This window comes from Rhea pennata, chromosome 8 (assembly GCF_028389875.1).
Source record: "Rhea pennata isolate bPtePen1 chromosome 8, bPtePen1.pri, whole genome shotgun sequence".
Lineage (NCBI taxonomy): Eukaryota > Metazoa > Chordata > Aves > Rheiformes > Rheidae > Rhea > Rhea pennata.
In genome coordinates, this window is record NC_084670.1 from 6,148,683 (window position 1) to 6,170,063 (window position 21,381).

Genomic DNA, 21,381 nt, shown 5'->3' on the forward strand with positions numbered 1-21,381 from the left:
TTTACCAAGAAGAGTTGCTCTCAGTAGGAGGCCCGAGGTGTGATGAGGATCCTGGTGCGCAAGCGGCTCTGGGAGAACTGTTGTTGAAAGCTGTGGATGTGCGCTTGTCTCTACCCCGAGAAACGCCTGTACAAAGCAAGGCCTCATAGCTGAGCCACAACCTTTCAGTTACATCCTGCTAACTTCAAATATTTCAAAGATTCAGTGCCCTCTTCAACCTGTGGAGTTTCACATCCACATCTCGAGTTACCTCAAAAAACACCTTTACAGCGGTTCTGTAGACTGAGATGGAGACATTCCTCCCTTCCTACGCCTTTGCCAGAGATACCGCATCCCCTTCCACTGCTCTCTTCCATGGTGGAAGTTGCTGTGCTTTCTCTTGAGGTCGAGGTTGCTGAATGCCTGCATCCCACTGAAACTGCAGTTCAGGTGCTAAAGTCCTGGTTTCCTTTAATCAAATTCTGTTTTGGTCTTGACTTAAGCTACTCTTCATAATTCTCCCTTTTGCTACCCCAGCAGTATTTCTGTAGCCTATACTCACCCACATCGCGATTCAAGCATTTCCCTTCAGAAACCCTTTTCCTTTGCTTGCCTTTCTATTACAATAATCAGCATTTCTTTAAATCACTGCAGTTTTACCTGTGTTCAATTATCTCTCCCACCAAAGGGTAATTGCAGATTAATTAGCATACTTAATCAGCCATAACTAACATGTAATTACACCTAAATTTAATTATTCCAGGCTGGTCTAAGTACTACTATGACACTTCAAAAAGATTAACTCTAAATGAACCGCTTAGTCACAATGCAGTTTTATGGCCTCTTTTCATTACCACTAATGAAGCTTTCTGTTCGTTTCACTTTCTTCATTGCTTCTGGGTTTTAATATCCCACAAAATTTGGAATGATGACACTAAATTCCCCCTGATTCCCAGCAGCGTTTCTTAAAACATTTGCGTTGTTAATCCAAGTGAAGCTGTATGTTACAGCTTGTAATTAAGATGCTTGTGCACAACTAGCTAAAGGTAGCACAGCACAAGTATGTGAACTACAGTCGCAGAAAGTTAACCGCATTCACTCGCTGTAATAGCTATCTCAGAGAAAGCAGCACGAGCTGAGTTGTACAGACAGGCCTTGGGGGAAAAACCATGAGTTACAACACACAGGATGGTTTTCGTTGCTGCCACAAGAATAACAAACACATGCAACTTCTTTAAGTAGTGCAGTTCAGTTGGAAAGGAAATACTTAACACTGAATGAGCTGTGCATGCCAGGAAACCTCCCTGCGGAGGACACAGGGTTTCTAACATCCTCAAGTGTGTCGTTCCTATATGAGCCGAGCTAGAAGCAATGAGTTACTCAGCAGAGAAGCCAGTCTGTTGTTTGTCTAAGGAAGGGCGTTTTATTAGCACAGAACGAGATGAGTTTTGTGAGTGTGGCTGCAGCTTATTTGCAGTTTTTCTTATTCATGGTTTTCACTGCTTTCTAGCTCCATCTTAAGTTCAGAAAGCAACAGTGATTTCTTCAGAGGTATCTGGGCAATGCAGAGCAGCAATCAAATCATTCCAGTTGTTTTTAGCAGGAGGCTTGAGCCGCTCACTGTGAAAAGAGGATGCGATTCAGTGGGCTCAACGTATTGGCTGGATTAATCTCGTTAGTCTTAATGAGCTTGGAGGTGAGCGCAGCTCTTAAAAGCCTGGCTATTCCTTTGAAACTACCACTTTAGCTTGAAAAGTGATTTGGGGGGCTAGTTCTGTTTTATCGTAGAAATCCATTCAGTGAGTTTGAATTCCAAGGCACGTGCTTGTTGTTCAGACTGTTTTTCATACCTTCTGGAACTGCAAAATTAACAAAGCTGCGCAATGTTGAAAGCTGGATTTCCTTATGTCTCCTCCTCCCTCAAAAGATCAGTTAGCCAACTCGTAGCTGCCCTCAGTTACATTCAGCTAACAGGTTTGTAACTACTCTCTGGAGAACAAGAAAGAAAAACTAGCCTGGCCTTCACAGTGCTGCCGGCCCTTCGCGCAGCCACAGCAGCTTGCTAATCGCCGCCGCGAGCAGAAGCGAAAGCGAAGGGCTATCCCGAGGTCTCTCATTAGTATGGTTCCTAACAGCTTTGCAGGGCTTTCATCCTGGCAATGTCAAAGCCCTTTGCAATGGAAGTGAGCCTTGTCCGCTTCTTCCTCCTAATGGGTAAACTAAGGCACAGTATGAAAAGCGGGTTTTGTTGGAGGCTGCTAAGCAATGCAGTGCCAGCCTCGGGAACAAGCCCGGATAGCTTGGTTATCAACGCAGTGTCCTCTTCTCTTCCAGGCTGCCACCTCTAACTCAAATGAAAACTGCTTGTGTGCAACTGCTCTGCGTGCAAATTGCGTCCCACAGGATGAAAGCACGGCCACCGTGGTCCCCGTAAAGTGCCCTGACGGCCAGTAATCGCCCTTGCTTGGTGGGGAAGCACTCGGGTCCCCTCACATTCCTGGGAGAGGCAGCAAACAGCTAAGGGACCTATTCTCGGAGGCACGGGTGATTTAGCTATGGTGAAGCTGGCAAGCACTGCTCCCTCCCAGTCCAGTGCTCTAACTACACGACCGTCCCTCTGCTCTTCAGCCTCTCGCATTGGTCGTAAATGGTCAGTAACGTGCACTCGGTCTCCTGAGACCTGCTCAGGGCAAAGGCTTTTACCGTAAGCCAGTTGCACCAGTAAGCCAGTAATCGCTCAAAACACCCATCATACACCAGACTTACAGCAAGTAGGCATCCCGCTCCAGGTTACTCAGGTACCGCCGCGTTTCACACTGGTACAGGGACTGGTACCTGGTCTTCTGAGGAGATTTCTCATGTTGGGTGACGTTGTAGCGACCAACACCTACAGGATTCTGGAAGGAGAAGGCCACAGGTGGTTCCCCGTCATCACAGAGGCAATATGGGTGAGGCAACTGAGGGCAAAGGCAGGAGGGCTTCACAGGACAAGGTCTTCAATTGCAAAAAATACAACAATAATATACAGAGTATATTAACAAAACCAGGTCTATGTTGCAGGGGAGAGAGGAGGAGACCTGTTAATCGGTGTTAGCCTGGGCAGTTGCCCTTCACAAGCAGTTTCTCTTAAGTCACAGCAGTCTGCAAAGAAGTTGGGCCTGATTAACTCTGCTGGCTCATACGTGCTCCCCAGTTGCCTACCGCTAGCTATAGTCAAGGGCTGCTTTATTGCAGCCTCACCACTGAAATGTAATCTGCCAGCTTCCCCCAGCAATTATAAGGATGTCTTCATCCTTGACCTCTTTCAAGTTGCCTGTTCCCCACTCAGCCGCATAAAGGAAAGAAGCCACATGGAAGTCTGTTCCTCATTCCTGGCCAAGGTGGACTATTTAAGACTAAAGCTTTCCCTGTCTGCTTTGAGCCCTTCAGGCTTTGTTCTAGCTCTCTGTGGGGAAGCTGCAAAGATGAATGCAGCTCTAAGAGCGGGTACGAAGGGAAGGGCCTGTACCTGCACTGGCGTGTTGCTGTTGCTGCTAGAAGAAATAGTGGCTTTTAAGCAGCAGAATATATAACTTTCTAGGAGGATACATGGAGCCCCTAGCACCTGAAAGAACTCAGATCAGCAGATAACCTAGCTGTCCCCAACCATGAACCGCAACTGATGCAGAGCAGGAGGAGTGGGAACAGCTTGAGCCTTTGTGAGCAAGGGCAAAGGCCGGAGGACCCCGACAGAGATCGCGTGGCAGCTGATGACCCGGCCTCTCCAGCTGCGCCCACGCTGCCTGCGGGCAGTGCCTGCCTACAGCAGTGCCGCTGGACACAGAGGCACAGCAGAAACAGAAGCGTTCACGCGAGGCGTCAGCCGCACAAGAAGTCCTGCAGCGTCTGCGCGTGCCGAGAGAGGGCAGGAACGGCAGCAGGGCAGTGTTACGAAGCGCAGGGGAAAGGGACTCAGCCTGCGAGTCCACATGCATCTTCCCATTGATTTGGCAGGGCTTTGGGCCAGTCAGGAGGACGGGCTTCACCTCTCATTCTTCAGTAACCCATTCTGGGCAGGAGCAACGGTACCACGAGTGTGACTGATTTACCTAAAGCACTGGCTCCTGACCAAGTCGCTCAGGTTTCCTTGCTAGCCAATGGGGAGAGAAAAGCACCTCCTGAGGTCAATCTATCCTACAGGAGCTATCTATCCTGCTGTTCCAGATGGCCACCCAGTGCAGGACATCTCTTGCTCAGAACACGCTGAGGACACTCATAAGGCTGAGTGAGGGGTATCCCACCCTTACTTTTGTCCTCTGGCAGAGGGCCACCAATGGCTCGCGGATGGTCATAGAGGAAGCTCAGAGCATGACAGTTCCTGTGTCCTTTTCTTCTCATTGTGTCTTTTCACTCACCTCATTCCCAGCAAAGAGGCAGCAGGACTTTCTGTCAAATCTCTTGGCAGATGACCAAAATGGGGGTCGGTTGAAGTATTCTGACCTCTCAACAGGCTCTGGATCGTATGAGCCCGGCCCTGCAGCAAACTGCAACAGAAGGAAACCGCTTACACTTCAGTTTGCTGGTAAAAGGAGCCGCACCACGTCAGAGGGACACTCTCCCAGGCCCTAATGCAGTCCCATATGGTTGTATGCAGCCGTTTGCAGCCGTTTCCCATCCACTGGTGCAGGGCTGGATCAGGGCCAGGATCAGCAGCAGCTTCTGGGAAGCCACACTAGTAGCAGCTACTGCATGCCGGCCTGCAGCCAGCCATGGTTGCCACACACGGGGAAGCTGGGTGCTGCCATCTGCCTTTGCTGGTGTCCAGCACCTCCTGCAGGAACATCTCACTCCTGCCCCCACTGCAGTCCAAGGCAGCTCTGCACAGCAGCCTCCGTGAGCAGAGACAGCTGGGACGAACGAGCCTGCCATCCTCCCTCATTTCCTGTGTGGTTGCTAGGTGGCTTTGCTACGTCTGTGGCCACTGTCACACTGCTAATGACTTCTCCAGCTGTTTCCCAACTGCTCTGGCTTCTCCTGCAGCTCACTCCGGGGAGCATGGACTTCTCCGAGCTGCTACTGCTGCCTTTAACAAGCCTATTTCTTCCATAAGGGAGCTGCAAGTGCCCAAGGGCCATGCCTGGAGGGCAAGACTAGCAGGTGCCAGAGGTTTTTATTCATGGCCCCAAAGGCACCAATAGGTCTTAATTGTCCTGGCTGGCCTCGCCCAGGCTCCTCACCCACACACCCTTTGGCCAGTGGTCCCAGGTCTCATTTAGGCTCTGGCCTGGGCCCTCAGTTTTGGCTTGAGCTGTGTTATAGGTGACTCATCTCTGTTTCTATCTCCTGGATGCACTTTCGACCTACATTATAGGTAGTCTTTTCTCCAGGAAGAACCTGGAGATGCATGTTACAGCCTTGCCTCCTGCTTGGTCTCAGCCCCAGCTCCCGCCTGGGCCCCCAGCACCATGAGGAGGTGTTGGTGGCCCCAGGACAGGGAGGTCACCCCGTCTCACTCACCGTGTCCCGGGGGCACTGGCTGAGCGTGGCCCAGAAGATCCTCTCGGCGGGGCGGCCCGGCTCCCTCGGCACGGTGCTGAAGCGCCCTTTCTTCTTGTTGTCCCTTGACGTCAGCTCCTCCAGGAAGCTCTTGACACCACCAGCGCTCAGCTCAGCACCACTCAGCTGCCAGGGGCAACGTTACGGAGCAAAACCGAGCCGGGGCTGGCTCCCGGCGCGAGCTGGCTGTCCCCGGGGGGGGCAGCGCGCCAGCAGTCCCACGGCTGCTCGGGGACCCGGCGCGGGCAGCACGGCTACGCACCTCCTGCACGCGGTGGCCGCACCGGGCCGGCTTCGACCTGTCGCCCGAGAAGAGCTCGTAGGGGCCGCGGGCGCTCACCACCCGCTTCAGCAGCTCGTCGATGCTGTTCGGCAGGTTGTAGGTGGCCGGCCCCAAGCCGCTGCCCTGCGGGGCCGAGCGGGGCCGTCAGGGCTGGCGGCGGGGCCGGCGACGCAGCGGCGCCGGGCGGGCGGGCGGGGGGGGGGGGTGGCACTTGCCAGGGCCGCGGGCAGGACGCGCTGGGGCGTCCGGCTGTCCATGAGGCCCCGCGAGCCGGCGGGGCGCGCGGCCGGCTCCTCGCGGCGGGCGTGCGGGTCCCCCCGCGGGCCGTAGGCGCCGGGCCCGGGGTAGCAGTCCTGCGGGAGAGGCGGGACGGGACGCGGGGCCCTGACCCCCCGGCGGGGCCGCAGCGGGGCTCCCGCGGCCCTCGGCGCTCGCGCGCGCGCTTTGGGCCCGCCGCCAGCTCTCGTGGGAGCCGGGCTGGGAGCCAGAACATACCCTACGCACGTCTCCGAACCGCCTCTCTCTGGTGTCACAGATGCCCCGGAGGCTCGAAGGCCGCTTCTCCTGCAGAAAGTCCTTGATGTCGTAGGCGCCGGGGCCCAGCGTTTCCTCCTGAGGGGCAGGAGCGGGCGGGAGGGTCGGGCCGAGGCCGGGCACCGCTCACGGCACGGCCCGTGCCGCTCGGTCCCCCCCCCGGCCGCCACCCCCGCGGACCCTGCGTCTCCTCATGGCCTCCCTGCGCGGCAAACGGGGCGGCCGGCCTCGCCGGGAGCTCGGCGCGGCCCTCGCCGCGGCGCCCGGCCGCCCGCGGCCCCCGTTCCCCGGGGAACGGCCGCGGGGACGCCGGCCCCGCTCCGCCGCCTCCCGCCAGGCAGCCGGGGCCGACCCTCGCGCGCAGCTGCCCCGGGCCTGCCCCCGGCGCTCTCGGGCTGCTCTGACGCGACGCTGCGTCGCTTTGCAGGGCTGACTCGAGCAGTCCATGAGCTTAATGCTCCTAAGTCAGTCAGGAGCATCAAAAATTTGCCCTTTAATTCCTTGCTTTTCCCAGTCCCAGACCTCTGTAAATGGCAGTGCACATTAATGATTAGTTCCCACTAAAGAAGAAGCACGAAGATTTCCTCAAGCCTCATTTTTAAATAAAACAAGGGCTCATTCTTACTTCCTTATGTTTGCAAAGGATTACTTAACTCCCCATGAAATGGGGCTCAGTGAGGTGATATCATCTCCTGCTCTAGCGGAGTACTTCAGTACGAGCTTAGATCTGTTCTTTGGAGACCTTTAATTTCCTTTGAGCTTCAGCTACAAGCGGGAGGCTGAGAAGTGTAGCATCAAGGTGGTCACTGGTCGCCAGATGGCATCTATCTAATACCTTGGACTTGGGAAAGCTGGAATAAGACGAAAGCTTTTTATTTCTCAGCGTTTATTGAGGGACGCTCCCTCTACAGCCAAGCAGTTCAACCACTGGATGCTTTAGGGCAAACTGGCCCCCACGTCACCGTTTCTGAGCTGGAAGGGGGAGCGAATGACTGCAGCAGCCGTCACGCCATAGCACAGTGTTACTCTGAGCTAGTTGCCCTCAAAGACCTTACGTTCTCCAAGAACCAGATGTACAGCGGAGGGAGACGGGATGAGCAGCATCCCGGGGGCCTGCACCACGTTCCCCACCCAGTGCTGCTAACCACAGTCAGACCGGGGCACACTTCAGATACTGGGGTGCTGGCACTGGGCATGATGGCCTAACTGGTGTAACTGGAAAGAGCCGTGGGGTTGTGGCCTGGCCGAGGAGCTCACCTGATGCATGGTGGCATTTTGTACTTGCATTACTACTTTTTAGCGCCTGCCTTGTCATCCATGCTACAGCTGGGCAGTAAGACAAGCTGACGAGTTTCTTCTGGTCTCCAGATCCACATGAAGCTGTACCTGCAAGACCTGGAGTGTGCCAAGATGGGACTGGCCCCAAGCCTAACAGGAGAAAGCTTATGAGTGCTAAAAGTGACCTCAAGAAGGTCCTCAAAGTTTGTCCGAGCTTTAGGACAAACCTGGTCATGGGCCAGGCACAGCATACCCCAAAGAGATCCTGCGCACCTCCTTGCAGTCCCTCCAGGTTTTCACTAACTCTCAGCCGCAAACACAGACCACAGCGGCTAGGCATAAGGTACCATTCTTTGGATATGTCTCTACCAATATGTCTGGGTTGGCCACAGAGTCACCCTCCTCCGGCCTATGCCGTATGAGCCCAAACCGGAGCTGTCTCCTCTTTGCATCTCATTTCCAAGGGCAGCTCCTTGAGGAACTGGCCCTTGGCTGCCTTTCCCTCCAGCTGGGCTTGGCTCTAGATAGGTGCAAGCAAGGGAGATGGTGGGGTGCAGCAGGACTGACGGTGGAAACGGACAGCTGAGGGATTGCTAGAGTTGACGTCGGCCTTAGCTGGGAAGGAATTCAGAGCGCTCATGGGAAGCGAAGAGCCGCTTGGAGCCAGGTGGCGAGAGACATTAAACACAAGAACAGGAGCAGGCAGGCCCGAATGAGGAATGTCACCTACAGAGGCAGCTCTCGGTCTGTGTTTTCTCCTGACGGCCTTGTTTTGTCCTGCACCCCTCCAGGCTTATTACTCTACGAGTGTGGACACCACGCAAGAGCTGTTCCCGGTGGGTAAACTGCACTGAACCACGCCTTGGCTTTCTTGGCCAAAAGCACAGAGACTGTGCTGAGACCATACCCAAATTACAGATGTTGGGGGACAAGCACCTGCAGCTTAAGGAGGAGGAAACATGAGCCACGGAGAGCTTCCAGCGGGCCACGGAGCCGGGCGATGCGAGCTCCACCTGCACCCGCAGCCTGCGGTGCCTGAGCTGAACAGGGACATGCTAATGTAGGAGGTAGCGGGTGTCCGCTGAGGTCTCCCCGGACCTCCAGAGCACGCCGGGGGCGGGCGGCAGAGGGTGCGGTGCGCGCAGTGACACAGCTGGGCCGGGAAGGGCTCCCGGGGCCGCCAGCGCTGGGGCCGGGCCGGGCCGAGCCGGGCCGAGCCGCGGCAGCGCCCCCCGCGCCGGCCGCCACGTCGGGGGCGAGCCATAGAGGCCGAGCCTCCCGGCGGAAAGACAGCCCCGCGCGCGTCAGGACGGCCGGCTTCCGGAATCCTCCCGCCACCACGTGACGCGGCGCTCTCTTCCCGATTGGGCGGGGCGGGGCGGAGAGGGCGGTGCTTCCTGCGGGGCGGGCGCGCGGCGCGTGAGGCGGCGGCGGCTGCTCCGGGCCGGGCCGGATCCGGGCCGCGGTCCCCTCGCCGGGCCGGGCCCCGCGCAGCCCGCGGAGCCGCAGGCGCGGAGCGCGGTCCGCCCGCGGCCATGGCGGCCCTGCTGCGGCCGTGGCGGCGGGGGCCGCTGCCCGCGGGCCGGCTGCGGCGCGCTCGCAGGCTCGGGCACGGCGCGGCCGGGCGGCTGCGGGTGTCGCGGCTCTTCCAGCCGCTGAGCCTGCAGGAGGGCGGCGAGGCGGGCGGCGAGGCGGGCCGGCCGGCAGAGGCGGCCTGCCGCAGCCACAGGCTGATGGTGCAGGCGGGGCTGATCTGCCCCGCCGGCCCCGGCTGCTACCACTACCTGCCGTCGGCCGTGCGGGCGCTGGAGAAGCTCCTCGGGGTGATCGACGGGGAGATGCAGGCCGTCGGCGGGCAGAAGATGAGCATGCCCAGCCTGAGCCCGGCGGAGCTGTGGCGGGCCAGCGGCCGCTGGGACCGCATGGGCCCCGAGCTCTTCCGCCTGGCCGACCGGCACGGCAAGGAGTACTGCCTCGGGCCCACGCACGAGGAGATGGTCACGGACCTGGTAGCCGCGCAGACCAACCTCTCCTACAGGCAGCTCCCCCTCCGCCTCTACCAGGTGACGAGGAAGTTTCGGGACGAGCCCAAGCCCCGCTTCGGCTTGCTGCGCAGCCGGGAGTTTTACATGAAGGACATGTACACCTTCGACGCCTCTGAAGAGGCAGCACGCCACACCTACAGCCTGGTGTGCCACGCTTACCGCCGCGTGTTCGAGGCCCTGGGCCTTCGCTTTGTGCAGGTGCAGGCGGACACGGGCAGCATCGGGGGCACCATGTCGCACGAGTTCCAGCTCCCGGCTGACATCGGCGAGGACAGGCTGGCCCTGTGCCCTGCCGGGCATTTTGCGGCCAACGTGGAAATGATAAGTGCAGAGCAAACAACTTGTCCCACATGCAAGGAACCGCTGACCGTAACCAGAGGGATAGAAGTGGGGCACACGTTTTATCTGGGCACCAAGTACTCCTCGGTGTTCAATGCTACCTTTTACTCTGCCGAGAACAAGCTCCAGCTGGCAGAAATGGGTTGCTATGGCCTGGGCGTCACTCGCATCCTGGCAGCAGCCATTGAAGTGCTTTCCACGGAGGATAGCATCCGCTGGCCAAGCCTCATTGCCCCCTACCAGGTCTGCTTCATTCCCCCTAAGAAGGGCAGCAAGGAGGAGAAGGGAGCCGCGCTCATGGAGCGCCTGTATGATGACCTTGCTGAAGTTGTGCCTCAGCTCGGCGGTGACTTGGTGCTGGATGACCGGACCCAACTGACCATTGGCAAAAGACTAAAGGATGCCAACAAGCTGGGTTATCCGTATGTGATAATAGCTGGGAAGAGGGTTTGTGAAGATCCCGCCGTGTTTGAGGTTTGGAGTCAAAACACTGGCGAGGTCCTGTTCCTCACCAGGGAAGGTGTCGTTGAGTTGCTGAGTAAAGTGCAGGTTCCTTAAAATTGTGATCTCTGAGTCTGTGCTGCACTGAATGTGTCTGAATAGCCCCAGGTCCTTTCCAAGGAGTCGCAGGAGCTGCGTGTACCCTCGTGCCACTTAGGGGGCGAGCCCTCATGGAGCGCCTGCACCATGCAGGCGGTTGACATCTCCCCCATCGAATGTGCAGAGCAGCAGAGGCAGCAGCACTGGAGAAGGGAGAGGGGTTTTTATCAGCCTCTTTCAGACAGTGAATTATTGAATGCTGGATCTTTAGAGGGAAAGAAAAGAGGTCTCTTCCTTCTGTTGAGCGTGAGAGCTCTTTTCACTGTGAAAATGCCTTGGTGCTCTGAATTGGCAGGAAATGAAGCCTGGTGTGAGGCCTCTTGACCCCAGGCCTGCAGGTAGATGCAGCAGGGGAGATCCTGCCGGTGGCTGCTGTTGACGCCGTTGGGGAGCGGTGACAGACCGGTTTCAGGAAGGTGGGGGGTACAAACATCCTGACTGCTTTGCTGCTGTTGGTGGAAGTAACTGGGTGGTGCAGGGCCTGGGAGCAGGGCGAGGCGGCAGCGCGGGGCTCCCGGGATCCCCTTGGGGCTCCCCCGGAGGGTGGCACCGTGTCAGCTGCGCTCCTGGGCAGCTCCCCGTGCCGTGGCCAGGCCCGGGGCAGCAGGGCGGCGGCCGGGGCTGAGCACGGCGTTTAGCGCGCGTCTCAGGGCGCTGCCGAAGGCTCCGGGGCTGCCCGCCAAGGGGCTCGCGGGGCGGGGCCTGGAGGCGGCCGGGGGCGGGGCCTGGGGGCGGCCGGGGGCGGGGCTGCGTGGGGGGCGGGGCGGGATCAAGGGGGCGGGGCTTGTGGGCGGCCGGAAGGGGGGCCGGCGGCCGGAAGGGGCGGGGTGTGGCGGGCGGCAGCAGCGGCGGCATGGCGGAGGCCGGGGCAGGCGGCGCGGCGGCGCCGCGGTATCGCGGCGGCTTCAACGAGAGCACCTGGGAGCAGGTGGGGGCGGCCGGCGGGGGCGGGGAGAGGAGGGGGCGCGGCGGGGGCGCGGCGGGCCCAGCTGAGGCGCGGCGCGTGCCGGCAGGAGCTGGAGGCCATCCCCATGTTCATGAAGCGGTGCCCGGCGGAGATCGACGCGGCGCGGCAGCCCGAGCTCGCCTGCCTGCAGTCGCTGATCTTCGACGAGGAGCGGAGCCCGGCAGGTGGCGGCGGGGCCGGTTACCGCGCCGGGCCGGGGCTGGGGCGCCGCGCGGCGGGGGGGGGGAGGGGGGCTCGTTAGGGGGGTGCGCAGGGCCGGGGGGGGCTCGTTAAGGGGGGTGCGCAGGGCCGGGGGGGGCTCGTTAGGGGGGTGCGCAGGGCCGGGGGGGGCTCGTTAGGGGAGTGCGCAGGGCCGGGGGGGGCTCGTTAAGGGGAGTGCGCAGGGCCGGGGGGGGCTCGTTAGGGGGGTGCGCAGGGCCGGGGGGGGCTCGTTAAGGGGGGTGCGCAGGGCCGGGGGGGGCTCGTTAGGGGGGTGCGCAGGGCCGGGGGGGGCTCGTTAAGGGGGGTGCGCAGGGCCGGGGGGGGCTCTTTAGGGGGGTGCGCAGGGCCGGGGGGGGCTCTTTAGGGGGGTGCGCAGGGCCGGGGGGGGCTCGTTAAGGGGGGTGCGCAGGGCCGGGGGGGGCGCGTTAGGGGGGTGCGCAGGGCCGGGGGGGGCTCGTTAAGGGGGGTGCGCAGGGCCGGGGGGGGCTCGTTAAGGGGGGTGCGCAGGGCCGGGGGGGGCTCGTTAGGGGGGTGCGCAGGGCCGGGGGGGGCTCGTTAGGGGGGGTGCGCAGGGCCGGGGGGAGGCTCGTTAGGGGGGGTGCGCAGGGCCGGGGGGGGCTCGTTAAGGGGGGGTGCGCAGGGCCGGGGGGGGCTCTTTAGGGGGGTGCGCAGGGCCGGGGGGGGCTCGTTAGGGGGGGTGCGCAGGGCCGGGGGGAGGCTCGTTAGGGGGGGTGCGCAGGGCCGGGGGGGGGGGCTCGTTAAGGGGGTGCGCAGGGCCGGGGGGGGGGGGCTCGTTAAGGGGGTGCGCAGGGCCGGGGGGGGCGCGTTAGGGGGGTGCGCAGGGCCGGGGGGGGGCTCGTTAGGGGGGTGCGCAGGGCCGGGGGGGGGCGCGTTAGGGGGGTGCGCAGGGCCGGGGGAGGCTCGTTAGGGGGGTGTGCAGGGCCGGGGGGGGCGCGTTAGGGGGGTGCGCAGGGCCGGGGGGGGCTCGTTAAGGGGGGTGCGCAGGGCCGGGGGAGGCTCGTTAGGGGGGTTCGCAGGCTACGGGGTGGGGGGTGATTAAGGGGATGTGCAAGGCTGGGGGGCTGGTTAAGGGGGTGCTCAGGGGGCTCGTTACGGGGGTGTGCGGGGGGCGGTTCTGGGAGCGCCCGCGGAGCCGCGAGTCCCCGCTCAGCGCCCTGCTCCCTCCCTGCAGAGCTCGCCAGGCTGTACAAGGACGAGGGGAACGAGTACTTCCGCGAGAAGGACTACGGGAAGGCCGTGGTCTCCTACACGGAAGGGCTGAGGAAGAAGTGCGAGGACCCGGAGCTGGGCGCCGTGCTGCACGCCAACCGCGCAGCCGCGCAGGCCCGCCTGGGTAGCCCGCGCTGGGTTCCCCCTCTCCTTCTCTTCTAACGCACCACTCGTGACGGAAGGGCGCCCTGAGCCCTCCGGACCCGGGGGGCCCAGGCAGTGGCACGGCCGGTGGCTGCGATGCTGAGCTGGCCCCGGGGAGGTGGGGCCTCGGGCTCCGCAGAGCATGCGCTGGGCTCCGCGGTGAAGCGAAACGTTTTGTCGCTTCTTCCCAGCCGTCTTAAGCTTACTGCCTGCCCTGCCAACAGCACCAGTGCAGCAGGGGTTGACCTTTTTTGGCCTTTAATGGTGTTGCACGTTGGTAATCGTCTGCCTGCAGTCATGTTATTTGTCTCTCACCTGCCCAGTTGATTCCTATCCTTTACTTTGCTGCTAAGTTGTTCTGTTCTCCTTCACTTGCCTCATAGTGGTTGTAGAAGCAGTGAATTATGCAGTCACTGCATAAGACTTCTGTTGCCTTGAAGTCTGCGTGGATTTGAAACATAAATAAAATGTTCTGAGCAGTTTGGCTTTGTTTGTAGGTAACTACCGTTCTGCTCTCAGTGATGCAATCCAGGCGAGAAAGCTGAAGCCCACCCATCTCAAAGCGATCATAAGAGGTAAAAATGGAAGCATGTGTTGTTGCGTGGAGGAGAAGGAATGTCCTTTCAGAACAGCCTTGAATATGTTGTTTAACATGTCATGCTGTTAGTGTTATAAGCCCTGGAACTGCATGTTACATCTCACTTTGTTTCACAGTGTGTTTCTGTGTTAAAGAAAAATGTTTATAAACTCTAAATCGCTAAGAGCGCGTAACATTGTTTCAGAGCTCCATTTGTTTCAAAAATGTAATGCACAGGCTGTAGGCAGTATCTTTGCTTCCCTTGTTTTGTTATTCCTATGTCTATCAGAAAAGAACTGTACATTTTGGTTTGGATTTTTGATCCAAATGCTCTTTTTCTTCTTCAGCTTCCATATCTGTAAAACAACTTCGGATGGGTTTCTGTAGAACATAACTTTGGCTGTTTTCCAGTGTTTGGGCACTTCTGTCACTTTTTGTTCCATGGAAATCACTGCTTTGTTTTACCTTATGAGACCAATGTTAAAATGTGAATTCTAAAGATATAATTCTACTTGTAACAGGTACTGGCATCACTCTACTAATTTCTGACTAGCAAATGGTACAGTAACTGCTGAAGTATTTTAGATTTTCTTCTCAGTTTAGTACACCTGCTGAAATACCACCATTTAAAATACCCTGTGAAGCAATAGCATCTGCTGCTGTTTATGCCTTTCAAAGGCACTAGGTCTAACGCTGTCTTCATAACCGCCAGTTTGCATAGCAGTTCTATATTGTTTCCAATGCCAGAAACTTAAAATCTTAACTCTTTCAGGAGCTCTCTGCCACTTGGAGCTGAAGAATTTTTCTGAAGCGATAGCATGGTGCGAGGACGGCTTGCAAATAGACCCAAAAGAGAAAAAGCTCATGGAAGTGAGAGCTAAAGCAGACAAGTTGAAGGTAAATATGGCAGCCTAGAGTCTACTATACCTGTCCCAGGACTGGTCTGTTCTCCCCATTTGTAGCAAAAGTACTTTAGGTTCATGTGATGGAGACTGCTCCATATACGTTCCTATGTGGCCTAGTTCTGCATAGTGTATGTTGTTGAGATATGCAGTGGAAAGAGCTAGAATATTTTTGGAGATCTGAACTGATTTCTCCACTCCACAGCAGATTAGAGCAATGGTGAGTGTTGACTTGCTGTGTGTCACCATGATGCAACCTTTTCTTACATGCAGCGAACTGAGGAGCGGGATGCAAGGAAAGCGAAGGTGATGGAGAGGAAGGAACAGTGTCAAAAGGAAAGTTTGCTTGCAGCAATAAAGGTAGGCCAATGAGGATTTGCTTTTTTTCCCCCAATAGTTTTCCTGGTTGTCTCGAGTTGTTTTCATATGCATCTTTTTGAGGGCTAGAGCCAAAAAACTCTAAGTCAAAATCATGATCCTCCTTAGCTGCATGGCTTTGGCCCCGGTTCCCAGAGCTGTTTATGTATTTCAGAAAACAGTTAATGTAAAATACAAACCCAGTGTTAGGAGCTGAACCGAGCGTCCGAGAGGTGTCTGCCTGGTGGGCTGTAGCATCACGCCAGCCCAGTGAGGCTTGCTGCCTTTGCTGCCAGTGGGCATCACTTCAGTGGAAGAACGGAGGAGGCCACCTCATAGGGTGGAGGAGAGAAACAATCCTGGCTGTTTTGTTTCTTCAGCAGATGTTGGGGCTATGTTAAAGTATTGTGGACTGTTATACAAGCTCTGATTTCCTTTTCTGAAGAAAAGAGCGAGCCTTCTTCAGTTCTCTGAGAGAGAGAATGTTCTCTGGAGCAGATGCGTGTAGTTGCATCCTGAAGTTACGTGTGCTAACTGCCCCGAAGCAGCATTTCAGATGCATCCTTTTCCCTGCCATTTTCTCCGACTTTTCTCTCAGCATGCTGGCTCCTCTGGATTTCCAGCTCTGCTCATCCGTTGTACAAGGAGTCTGGGATTCTGGCTGAGGTTATGAATTTTACTGTGAGGACTAGTCACTTACTCCATACTGTAGGAGGGCCTTTGGTGGCATCTTTAAGTGCAGACTCTTTAGTCAGAGTGACATGATTTGTCCTTTTACTGACTGCTGGTTTTCCCGATCATAGTCCCCCTTTCCCACCACACTTTTTTTTTCTTCTCCTTCGCTTGTAGGAAAGAAATATCAAGGTGATTCTTGAGCCCTCAGATGAGGAAGAGGAAGTGTCAGGTGGTCTGGCTGAGATGTCCTTGGATGGATTCCACTCTGACAATGCCACGGGGGCAAAGGTGCACTTAGATGCTGATGGCAACCTAAACTGGCCTGTCCTCTTTCTGTACCCGGAGCACGAGCAAACGGACTTCATTGCGGCTTTTCACGAGAACACGAGGTGAATGCGCTGTCAGCATCATCCTTGAGCGAAGGAGAGCTGTGGGTGGGTGAAAAGAGATAGTGGGCGAACCACTGTCCTGCTAGTCAAAGAGCTCCAGATTCCTCCTCTCGCTGCTGCCGCGGCTTTTGCGCAGGAGGTTGCACTAGATGTCCTCCTGAGGTCCCTTGCAACCTGCATTATTCTGTGATTTAGAAATGGTGCTTAAAATACTGGAGGGCCAAAATCTAGAGGCTAAATAAATTTAGAGCAGGGAAAAGCACGTCATACCTAGCCAGTGTGATTAAAGAGGCTTACAGTGCAAGCCTGGAACAGTGCTCAGTAATACCTGTACCCCATGCACATGCATGCCTTTCATTAAGAGGCTGTTTAAAAGCCCTCTGAATATGTGAGCTTCAGAAAGAGAAATAAACCTAAAAATTATAAGATGCTTCCAAAAGGGACATTTTGTGACCATCAACGACACAAGACCTTTGCTAGGGCTTACAGCAGAACTGACTGTCATACTGTAGACCTTTTAGACGATAGGCAAGTGACTGGAAAGGTGGGAATTCCACTCTTCTTGATCCAGACTTCACTTTCTGGCTTTGTGAGGTTGGAATTTGTAGTTTTTTTTGTGGGGGGCATGTGTATTCCTCAGAATTACTAACAAATTTACAACTCAAAATTACAACGGAAACAGGTTAGTAAAGCTGTAGTTCTCTTACAGTATTGTTCAGAACACCTTTTGATGACTAAAGAAAGTGAAAATGGGTTCCTAGAACAATTTGGCCACTGGCAGTCCTGGAGTGCCAAAGTAATCCTGCCTGCGACACACAAGCTTATTCTGGACACTGTAATCCATGAAACATGATGCTGATAGGACCATGTGGAAGGCAAATCAATTTTAGACAAAATGCAGAGTGTTTGGCATCTTTTTCAGTGTGAAAGTAAAAAGTTAAAAATAATACGCCGTTGCATCGCTCAAGTTTGTAACCAATAACGTGAGTTAAAACATGGCCTGGGTCTCCATAGGCAAGAAAGTAGTTTGAAGGAAAGCAACTATGACCTTTATACTGATTTAAACTTATTTTTGAGTCTGTTCTCTATTTTACTGCTGTATTTTTGCCATCATTCAAATGCAAGTATACAGACTTCTGAAGCTGAACTACTCAGATGCAATAGTGTAGTTTCTAGTTTTTCTTGTTGTTTCAGAATGCTTTGTATTTTGGCTTTTAGGTTTATTGATCATTTAACGGTGATGTTTGCCGAGTTACCCCCTTGGGATTTAGAGAGAAAATATCTTCCCAATAATCTTGAGGTGAGCAATTTGACTTTCCTTCTACTTCAGTTTGTGATTTCTGGAGTAAGATTAAGCAGCTTTGAGTATATGAAAACAACAGCATTCTTACCTGTTTACCATAATGGATGTGAAATAAGGTTTTGAAGAGCTATATTCTGTTATAAACCTGAACATTTTCCAGATATGCTGACACTTTTAGACAGACAAAATTCATTAAGGAAAATAAAAGACATTTTATCTTCCACTTATGTTTTATTGGTTATAAGATATTCATAGATACTGTTTGATTCCCATCTTCATAAAAATAATTGAGATTTAGACAACCAAGGATGTAAGCTACCTGGTTTTTTTACTGTACTTGTAGTGAAGTTGTTCAATGTAGATGAGAAAATACTAAAAACAACAAAAAAAAAGTTATTTTTGGAACTACGTACTGGGAGTTAAACACATCCCATTAAGTCAATATATGTCTAGCAAGAGTTTTAAAAAAATACAGGATGTGAATTGTTTGTGGCTGCAGAAGGTATGGAGAATTTTTCAGGAATTGCATATAGAAGGATATAGACGGTTATTTGCCATTTTCTACGTCAGTGTCCTGCATGACAGGACGGCTCTTAGTGCAGTGAGCAGACGGGCCCAAGGGGACAGTGGCTGTGTAGTTTACCAAATTACAAACTTCGATTCTAGCTGTGAGTGTGTACATGCACGATCTGAGGCGCAGTGGTTGGAGCTGAATCTCTGAAGTCTGCTCCATTTCGTTCAAATGTCTTTAGGCCCAGTAAGTTTAGCTCATACCGTTGCTGCATTTCACCAGTTAAAAAGCAGCCGTTGGATTTGGGCTGCTTCTCTGTAGAGCTCAGAAACAGACAGTATATTTTGCATTCCTGCTGTCACCATCATAAGAAGCAAAGTAGCTACTGACTTACGCAGGGAAGACTTAGAATTTACACAGAACAAAGTTTCTGCATTGTTGAAGTTAGCATCTGACATGGACAGTCATTGCATGATACCAAAATTTGGTAAACCTTTACTGCATGTATGATGTGCTGTTACTGGACTTTGTGCAGCTTAGTAGTTTGCCTTCATATATCTTAAGTATTTAATAACCTTCCCAAACTTTTTCAGCTCTATTTTGAAGATGAAGAAAGAGCAGAAATGTATGAAGTGAACCCAGAACACACACTGCTGCAAGTGTTGCAGCACCAGAGGTGAGGCTGCTCCAGGTCACTGTTTCACTTGTTTGATTCCAGTGAGAGCATGAAGGCACAGTGAGTGAGCTTTGGGCTTTAAGTGCAGTTTGTTCTCCAAATTACCAGTCTTTAATTCTTGGCATCTCTTGGTTGAGAAGGTGTAAAGCAATGGACCACATGGCTTTGTGCCTGGCTTTAGGAATTTACTCCTTCTCTCCAAAAAAGAACAACTCTTTCCAGGATTAGAAGGAGATGGGAAGGGGAGGTAACACACAAAAAGGAGCCCAAAAGGGGCTGTTTCCTATGCCATCAGTAGAGTGCTACTTAAAAAAAAAATAAGTAAATAAAAAATAAATAAAAAGGCAGCAGCATACAGAGAACATGATGAAGGTTAACAGTGCTGTTACACACAAACTGTTTGAGCAGCCCCCAGTGCAGCATGCAGCACAGTTTCACTGTCTGAAATTAACTTGTTATTCGAGGAAAAACTGGCTGTTTGTGAGTGAAAAAAATTATTGTAGTTCTTGGGCTATTAACTTGCATCATCTTGTAGCTAACTGGAGAGGTCCTGCTGCAAAACACTAGTGGATTGCTCTGTCACAGCGGGAGCAGAGCCCTAGTTCTGCTGCTGTGGACTGTCACACTGTAAAACTCAGCAGCGTGCATAATCCCTATGATTTCAGACTTGAAGGGCTGTGCAAAAAGAGTCTGTCTTTGAGAGTGAGCCTAACAGTGCTCTGTTCTAATTAAAAGTAGATGTTGGGAGAAAAATTGATACATAAAACCCCCACCCCCGCCTTGAATATGTGTAGCTGAGGCTGTGAAAGGCTTTGCTAATCAGCAAAAATGCTTGTCATCAGCCTTTGGGAAGTCATCTTTATTGAACTGGAGAGAAAGTCACTCACTTTGCCTGACACTTGGCCAGATACAGGGAAGCCAAATGACTCCTTTTCATCTTTGCAGGTATTTTGTAAAGGCTGGAACGCCAACAGTTTTGGCATTTGTAAAGCGTTCTCCTTTCTCTAAGAAGTATTTCGCTAGCAAGAAGGTGCATCGGCTATAATGAGCATGAATGAAACAAGGAATCCTGTGCAAGACTGCTGTCTGCATCCCACTTAGACTGCCACTTTCTGCTCGTACAAGAGTAAATTGCCTATTTCAGGGGAGGAAGAATCACTGCACAGGGGGAAAACTTCCAGCAAAGCAGGATGGTAGGAGGGTAGGGGACTTGCAGGAGGGGATTGTTCACTTAAAAGAAGTCCAGCTGGCTTACAAAAGGACATCTCTTTCATAGACTGCATGCAGTGTGTGAAAATAAACCTGAAGCAGTGCCCTTGGCTGTGGCTGAAACAGCAGCAGCTGCGACTGTACTTACCTGTGAAAAATCACCGATTGCCTTGCAAGAGGGGGCTGCAGTTACCGGGGCTTAAGAGCAGCCTGCAGTGAGTGCTGCCTGCTGGCACAGGACGGATACAGTAGGATTCCTGCCTGGTCCCACTCTGGCTCTGAGGGTTAAGGAGCAGCTGTGTGTTCACCACTCAGCTCTGCTGCTGACCAGAGTGATGCAGGGCGCTCTGTTCGGAGCAGTATGCTTTGCTGACTTATTGTCCTATGTAAACTGGAAGTAAACATGTCTATTTTAAGTAGACTGATTCCTGCCTGATAAATAAGGCAATCGTTTTTCTCATTGAATGAAATAGGTTTTGGTTTAAAATAACTATGTCTTTCTTTTGAATCCCATGCACTAAGAGCCTTGTCCATCACACTAAGTGGTAAAGTGAACCTACAGGGTCTCCTGTGCTGGCTTTCAACTTTTAATTAAAGGTAACTCTAAATCTCTCATTTCTCTCTCTCCCTGAGCTGCCCTGATAAATAGTGATTGCAGAAATATACTGCAATTTTAGATATATCAAGTGCTCAGGACACTAAAAAGCTATTCAGCCATAAACACTTCTGCTAAGATCAGAGATTTTTCTCACTCTAGAGCTGAATTCAAACAGCTCTAAGGAAAACAAAGGTTTGAAGTTCCATTTTAGTTATTCTTAAACTACTTCAGTGTGCACAGATACAGTAAAAATATTTTACAGGGAAAAAGCAAGCATATCACAACTTAGGTCTATCTCCGTTCTGTACTGCTTTGAATCAGTTCCACAACCACTACTTGCCGTGAACACCTCTGACTGTGCACTAACTGCTATTATTATTAGAACTTGGTTTAAGTAGTTGAGCATTCTCCTTTCTAAGTAGTGAATGATTTGTTCATCAACTTTGTAAAGTCAATCAGAAATTGTTACTTCCAGAGAGCCAGCAGAGTGCATCTGTACTGTGTAAATTCAAGGTGGTTCTTGATGACTGAAACCATGTTTTTGACCTATTACAAAAAATGTTTCTGTAATTGGCAAAGCAGCAGCAAAAAGAAGCAGTATTTGCTGAATGGTGCAAGTGGGTGCACTTTGGCCATAGCTTTTTCTAAGCTTTAAGAGCTTTTCAGAGTAAGAAGATCTACAAATTTTGCAGAGTCTGCAAACTGGGAACTTTGCTAGAGATCCTCGTTGTGAAGTGCACTGTGCGAGGAGGACGGCTGGCAGCTGTCCCCCCGCGCAGCCTGGGGCACGCTGCGTCCCCTGCACCGCTCTGCAGCAGGCAGGACAAACCACGCGGGGCGGCAGCGTGCCGGCCGGAGCACCTCGCCTCCGGCCAGGCGCCGCGGGAGGAGGCAGAGCATGGCACCGGCGGAGGGACAGCCCCGGAGGAACCCGCAAGCAAACCATTCTGGTAGTGGGGGATTAGGAAAAAGGCAAAATGATCTATTCAGGGTACTCGATGTGATGGGAAACTCCTGTGGTATGTAAGTGTGATCAGCTGGGGATAGGG

The 21,381-nt window shown here is 54.0% G+C and overlaps 3 protein-coding genes across 4 annotated transcripts; 2 read left to right on the forward strand and 1 right to left on the reverse strand.

Moving 5' to 3' along the window:
• Positions 1–1,403: 1,403 nt before the first annotated feature.
• On the reverse strand, positions 1,404–6,593 carry CIMAP2 (ciliary microtubule associated protein 2). The gene is made up of 8 exons (XM_062581971.1): positions 6,512–6,593; positions 6,293–6,409; positions 6,013–6,150; positions 5,777–5,920; positions 5,476–5,640; positions 4,374–4,502; positions 2,746–2,876; positions 1,404–1,599 (listed from the first exon to the last, which is right to left on the reverse strand). The coding sequence occupies exons 1-8, from the start codon at positions 6,524–6,526 to the stop codon at positions 1,503–1,505; spliced, it is 936 nt and encodes a 311-aa protein (XP_062437955.1). The 5' UTR covers positions 6,527–6,593; the 3' UTR covers positions 1,404–1,502.
• A 2,551-nt stretch (positions 6,594–9,144) lies between these two features.
• PARS2 (prolyl-tRNA synthetase 2, mitochondrial) lies at positions 9,145–10,553 on the forward strand. The gene has a single exon (XM_062581578.1). It carries the CDS (start codon positions 9,145–9,147, stop codon positions 10,549–10,551), a length of 1,407 nt encoding a protein of 468 aa, XP_062437562.1. The 3' UTR covers positions 10,552–10,553.
• An 85-nt stretch (positions 10,554–10,638) lies between these two features.
• Positions 10,639–20,150, forward strand: TTC4 (tetratricopeptide repeat domain 4). 2 transcript variants are annotated; one of them, XM_062581970.1, is made up of 10 exons: positions 10,639–11,009; positions 11,607–11,724; positions 12,954–13,115; positions 13,633–13,710; positions 14,485–14,609; positions 14,888–14,974; positions 15,821–16,035; positions 17,254–17,335; positions 18,443–18,525; positions 19,471–20,150. In XM_062581970.1, the coding sequence occupies exons 2-10, from the start codon at positions 11,625–11,627 to the stop codon at positions 19,568–19,570; spliced, it is 1,032 nt and encodes a 343-aa protein (XP_062437954.1). In that variant the 5' UTR covers positions 10,639–11,009; positions 11,607–11,624; the 3' UTR covers positions 19,571–20,150. The 2 variants fall into 2 exon arrangements, with proteins under 2 accessions (XP_062437954.1, XP_062437953.1); XM_062581969.1 differs by lacking the exon at positions 10,639–11,009 and adding an exon at positions 11,425–11,521.
• Positions 20,151–21,381: the final 1,231 nt, after the last annotated feature.

What these genes read in the sequence shown, in the direction of transcription:
- CIMAP2 (XM_062581971.1), bottom strand. An exon ending in GGTTCGGAGACGTGCGTAGG is followed by an intron (nt 6,151 to 6,292) that starts GTATGTTCTGGC and finishes CCTCTCCCGCAG; the next exon opens with GACTGCTACCCCGGGCCCGG. An exon ending in GCGGCCACCGCGTGCAGGAG is followed by an intron (nt 5,641 to 5,776) that starts GTGCGTAGCCGT and finishes TGCCCCTGGCAG; the next exon opens with CTGAGTGGTGCTGAGCTGAG.
- PARS2 (XM_062581578.1), top strand. Translation starts at nt 9,145, where the DNA reads ATGGCGGCCCTGCTGCGGCCGTGGCGGCGGGGGCCGCTGCCCGCGGGC.
- TTC4 (XM_062581969.1), top strand. Translation starts at nt 11,447, where the DNA reads ATGGCGGAGGCCGGGGCAGGCGGCGCGGCGGCGCCGCGGTATCGCGGC. An exon ending in GCTTTTCACGAGAACACGAG is followed by an intron (nt 16,036 to 17,253) that starts GTGAATGCGCTG and finishes TTTGGCTTTTAG; the next exon opens with GTTTATTGATCATTTAACGG. An exon ending in ATCTTCCCAATAATCTTGAG is followed by an intron (nt 17,336 to 18,442) that starts GTGAGCAATTTG and finishes AAACTTTTTCAG; the next exon opens with CTCTATTTTGAAGATGAAGA.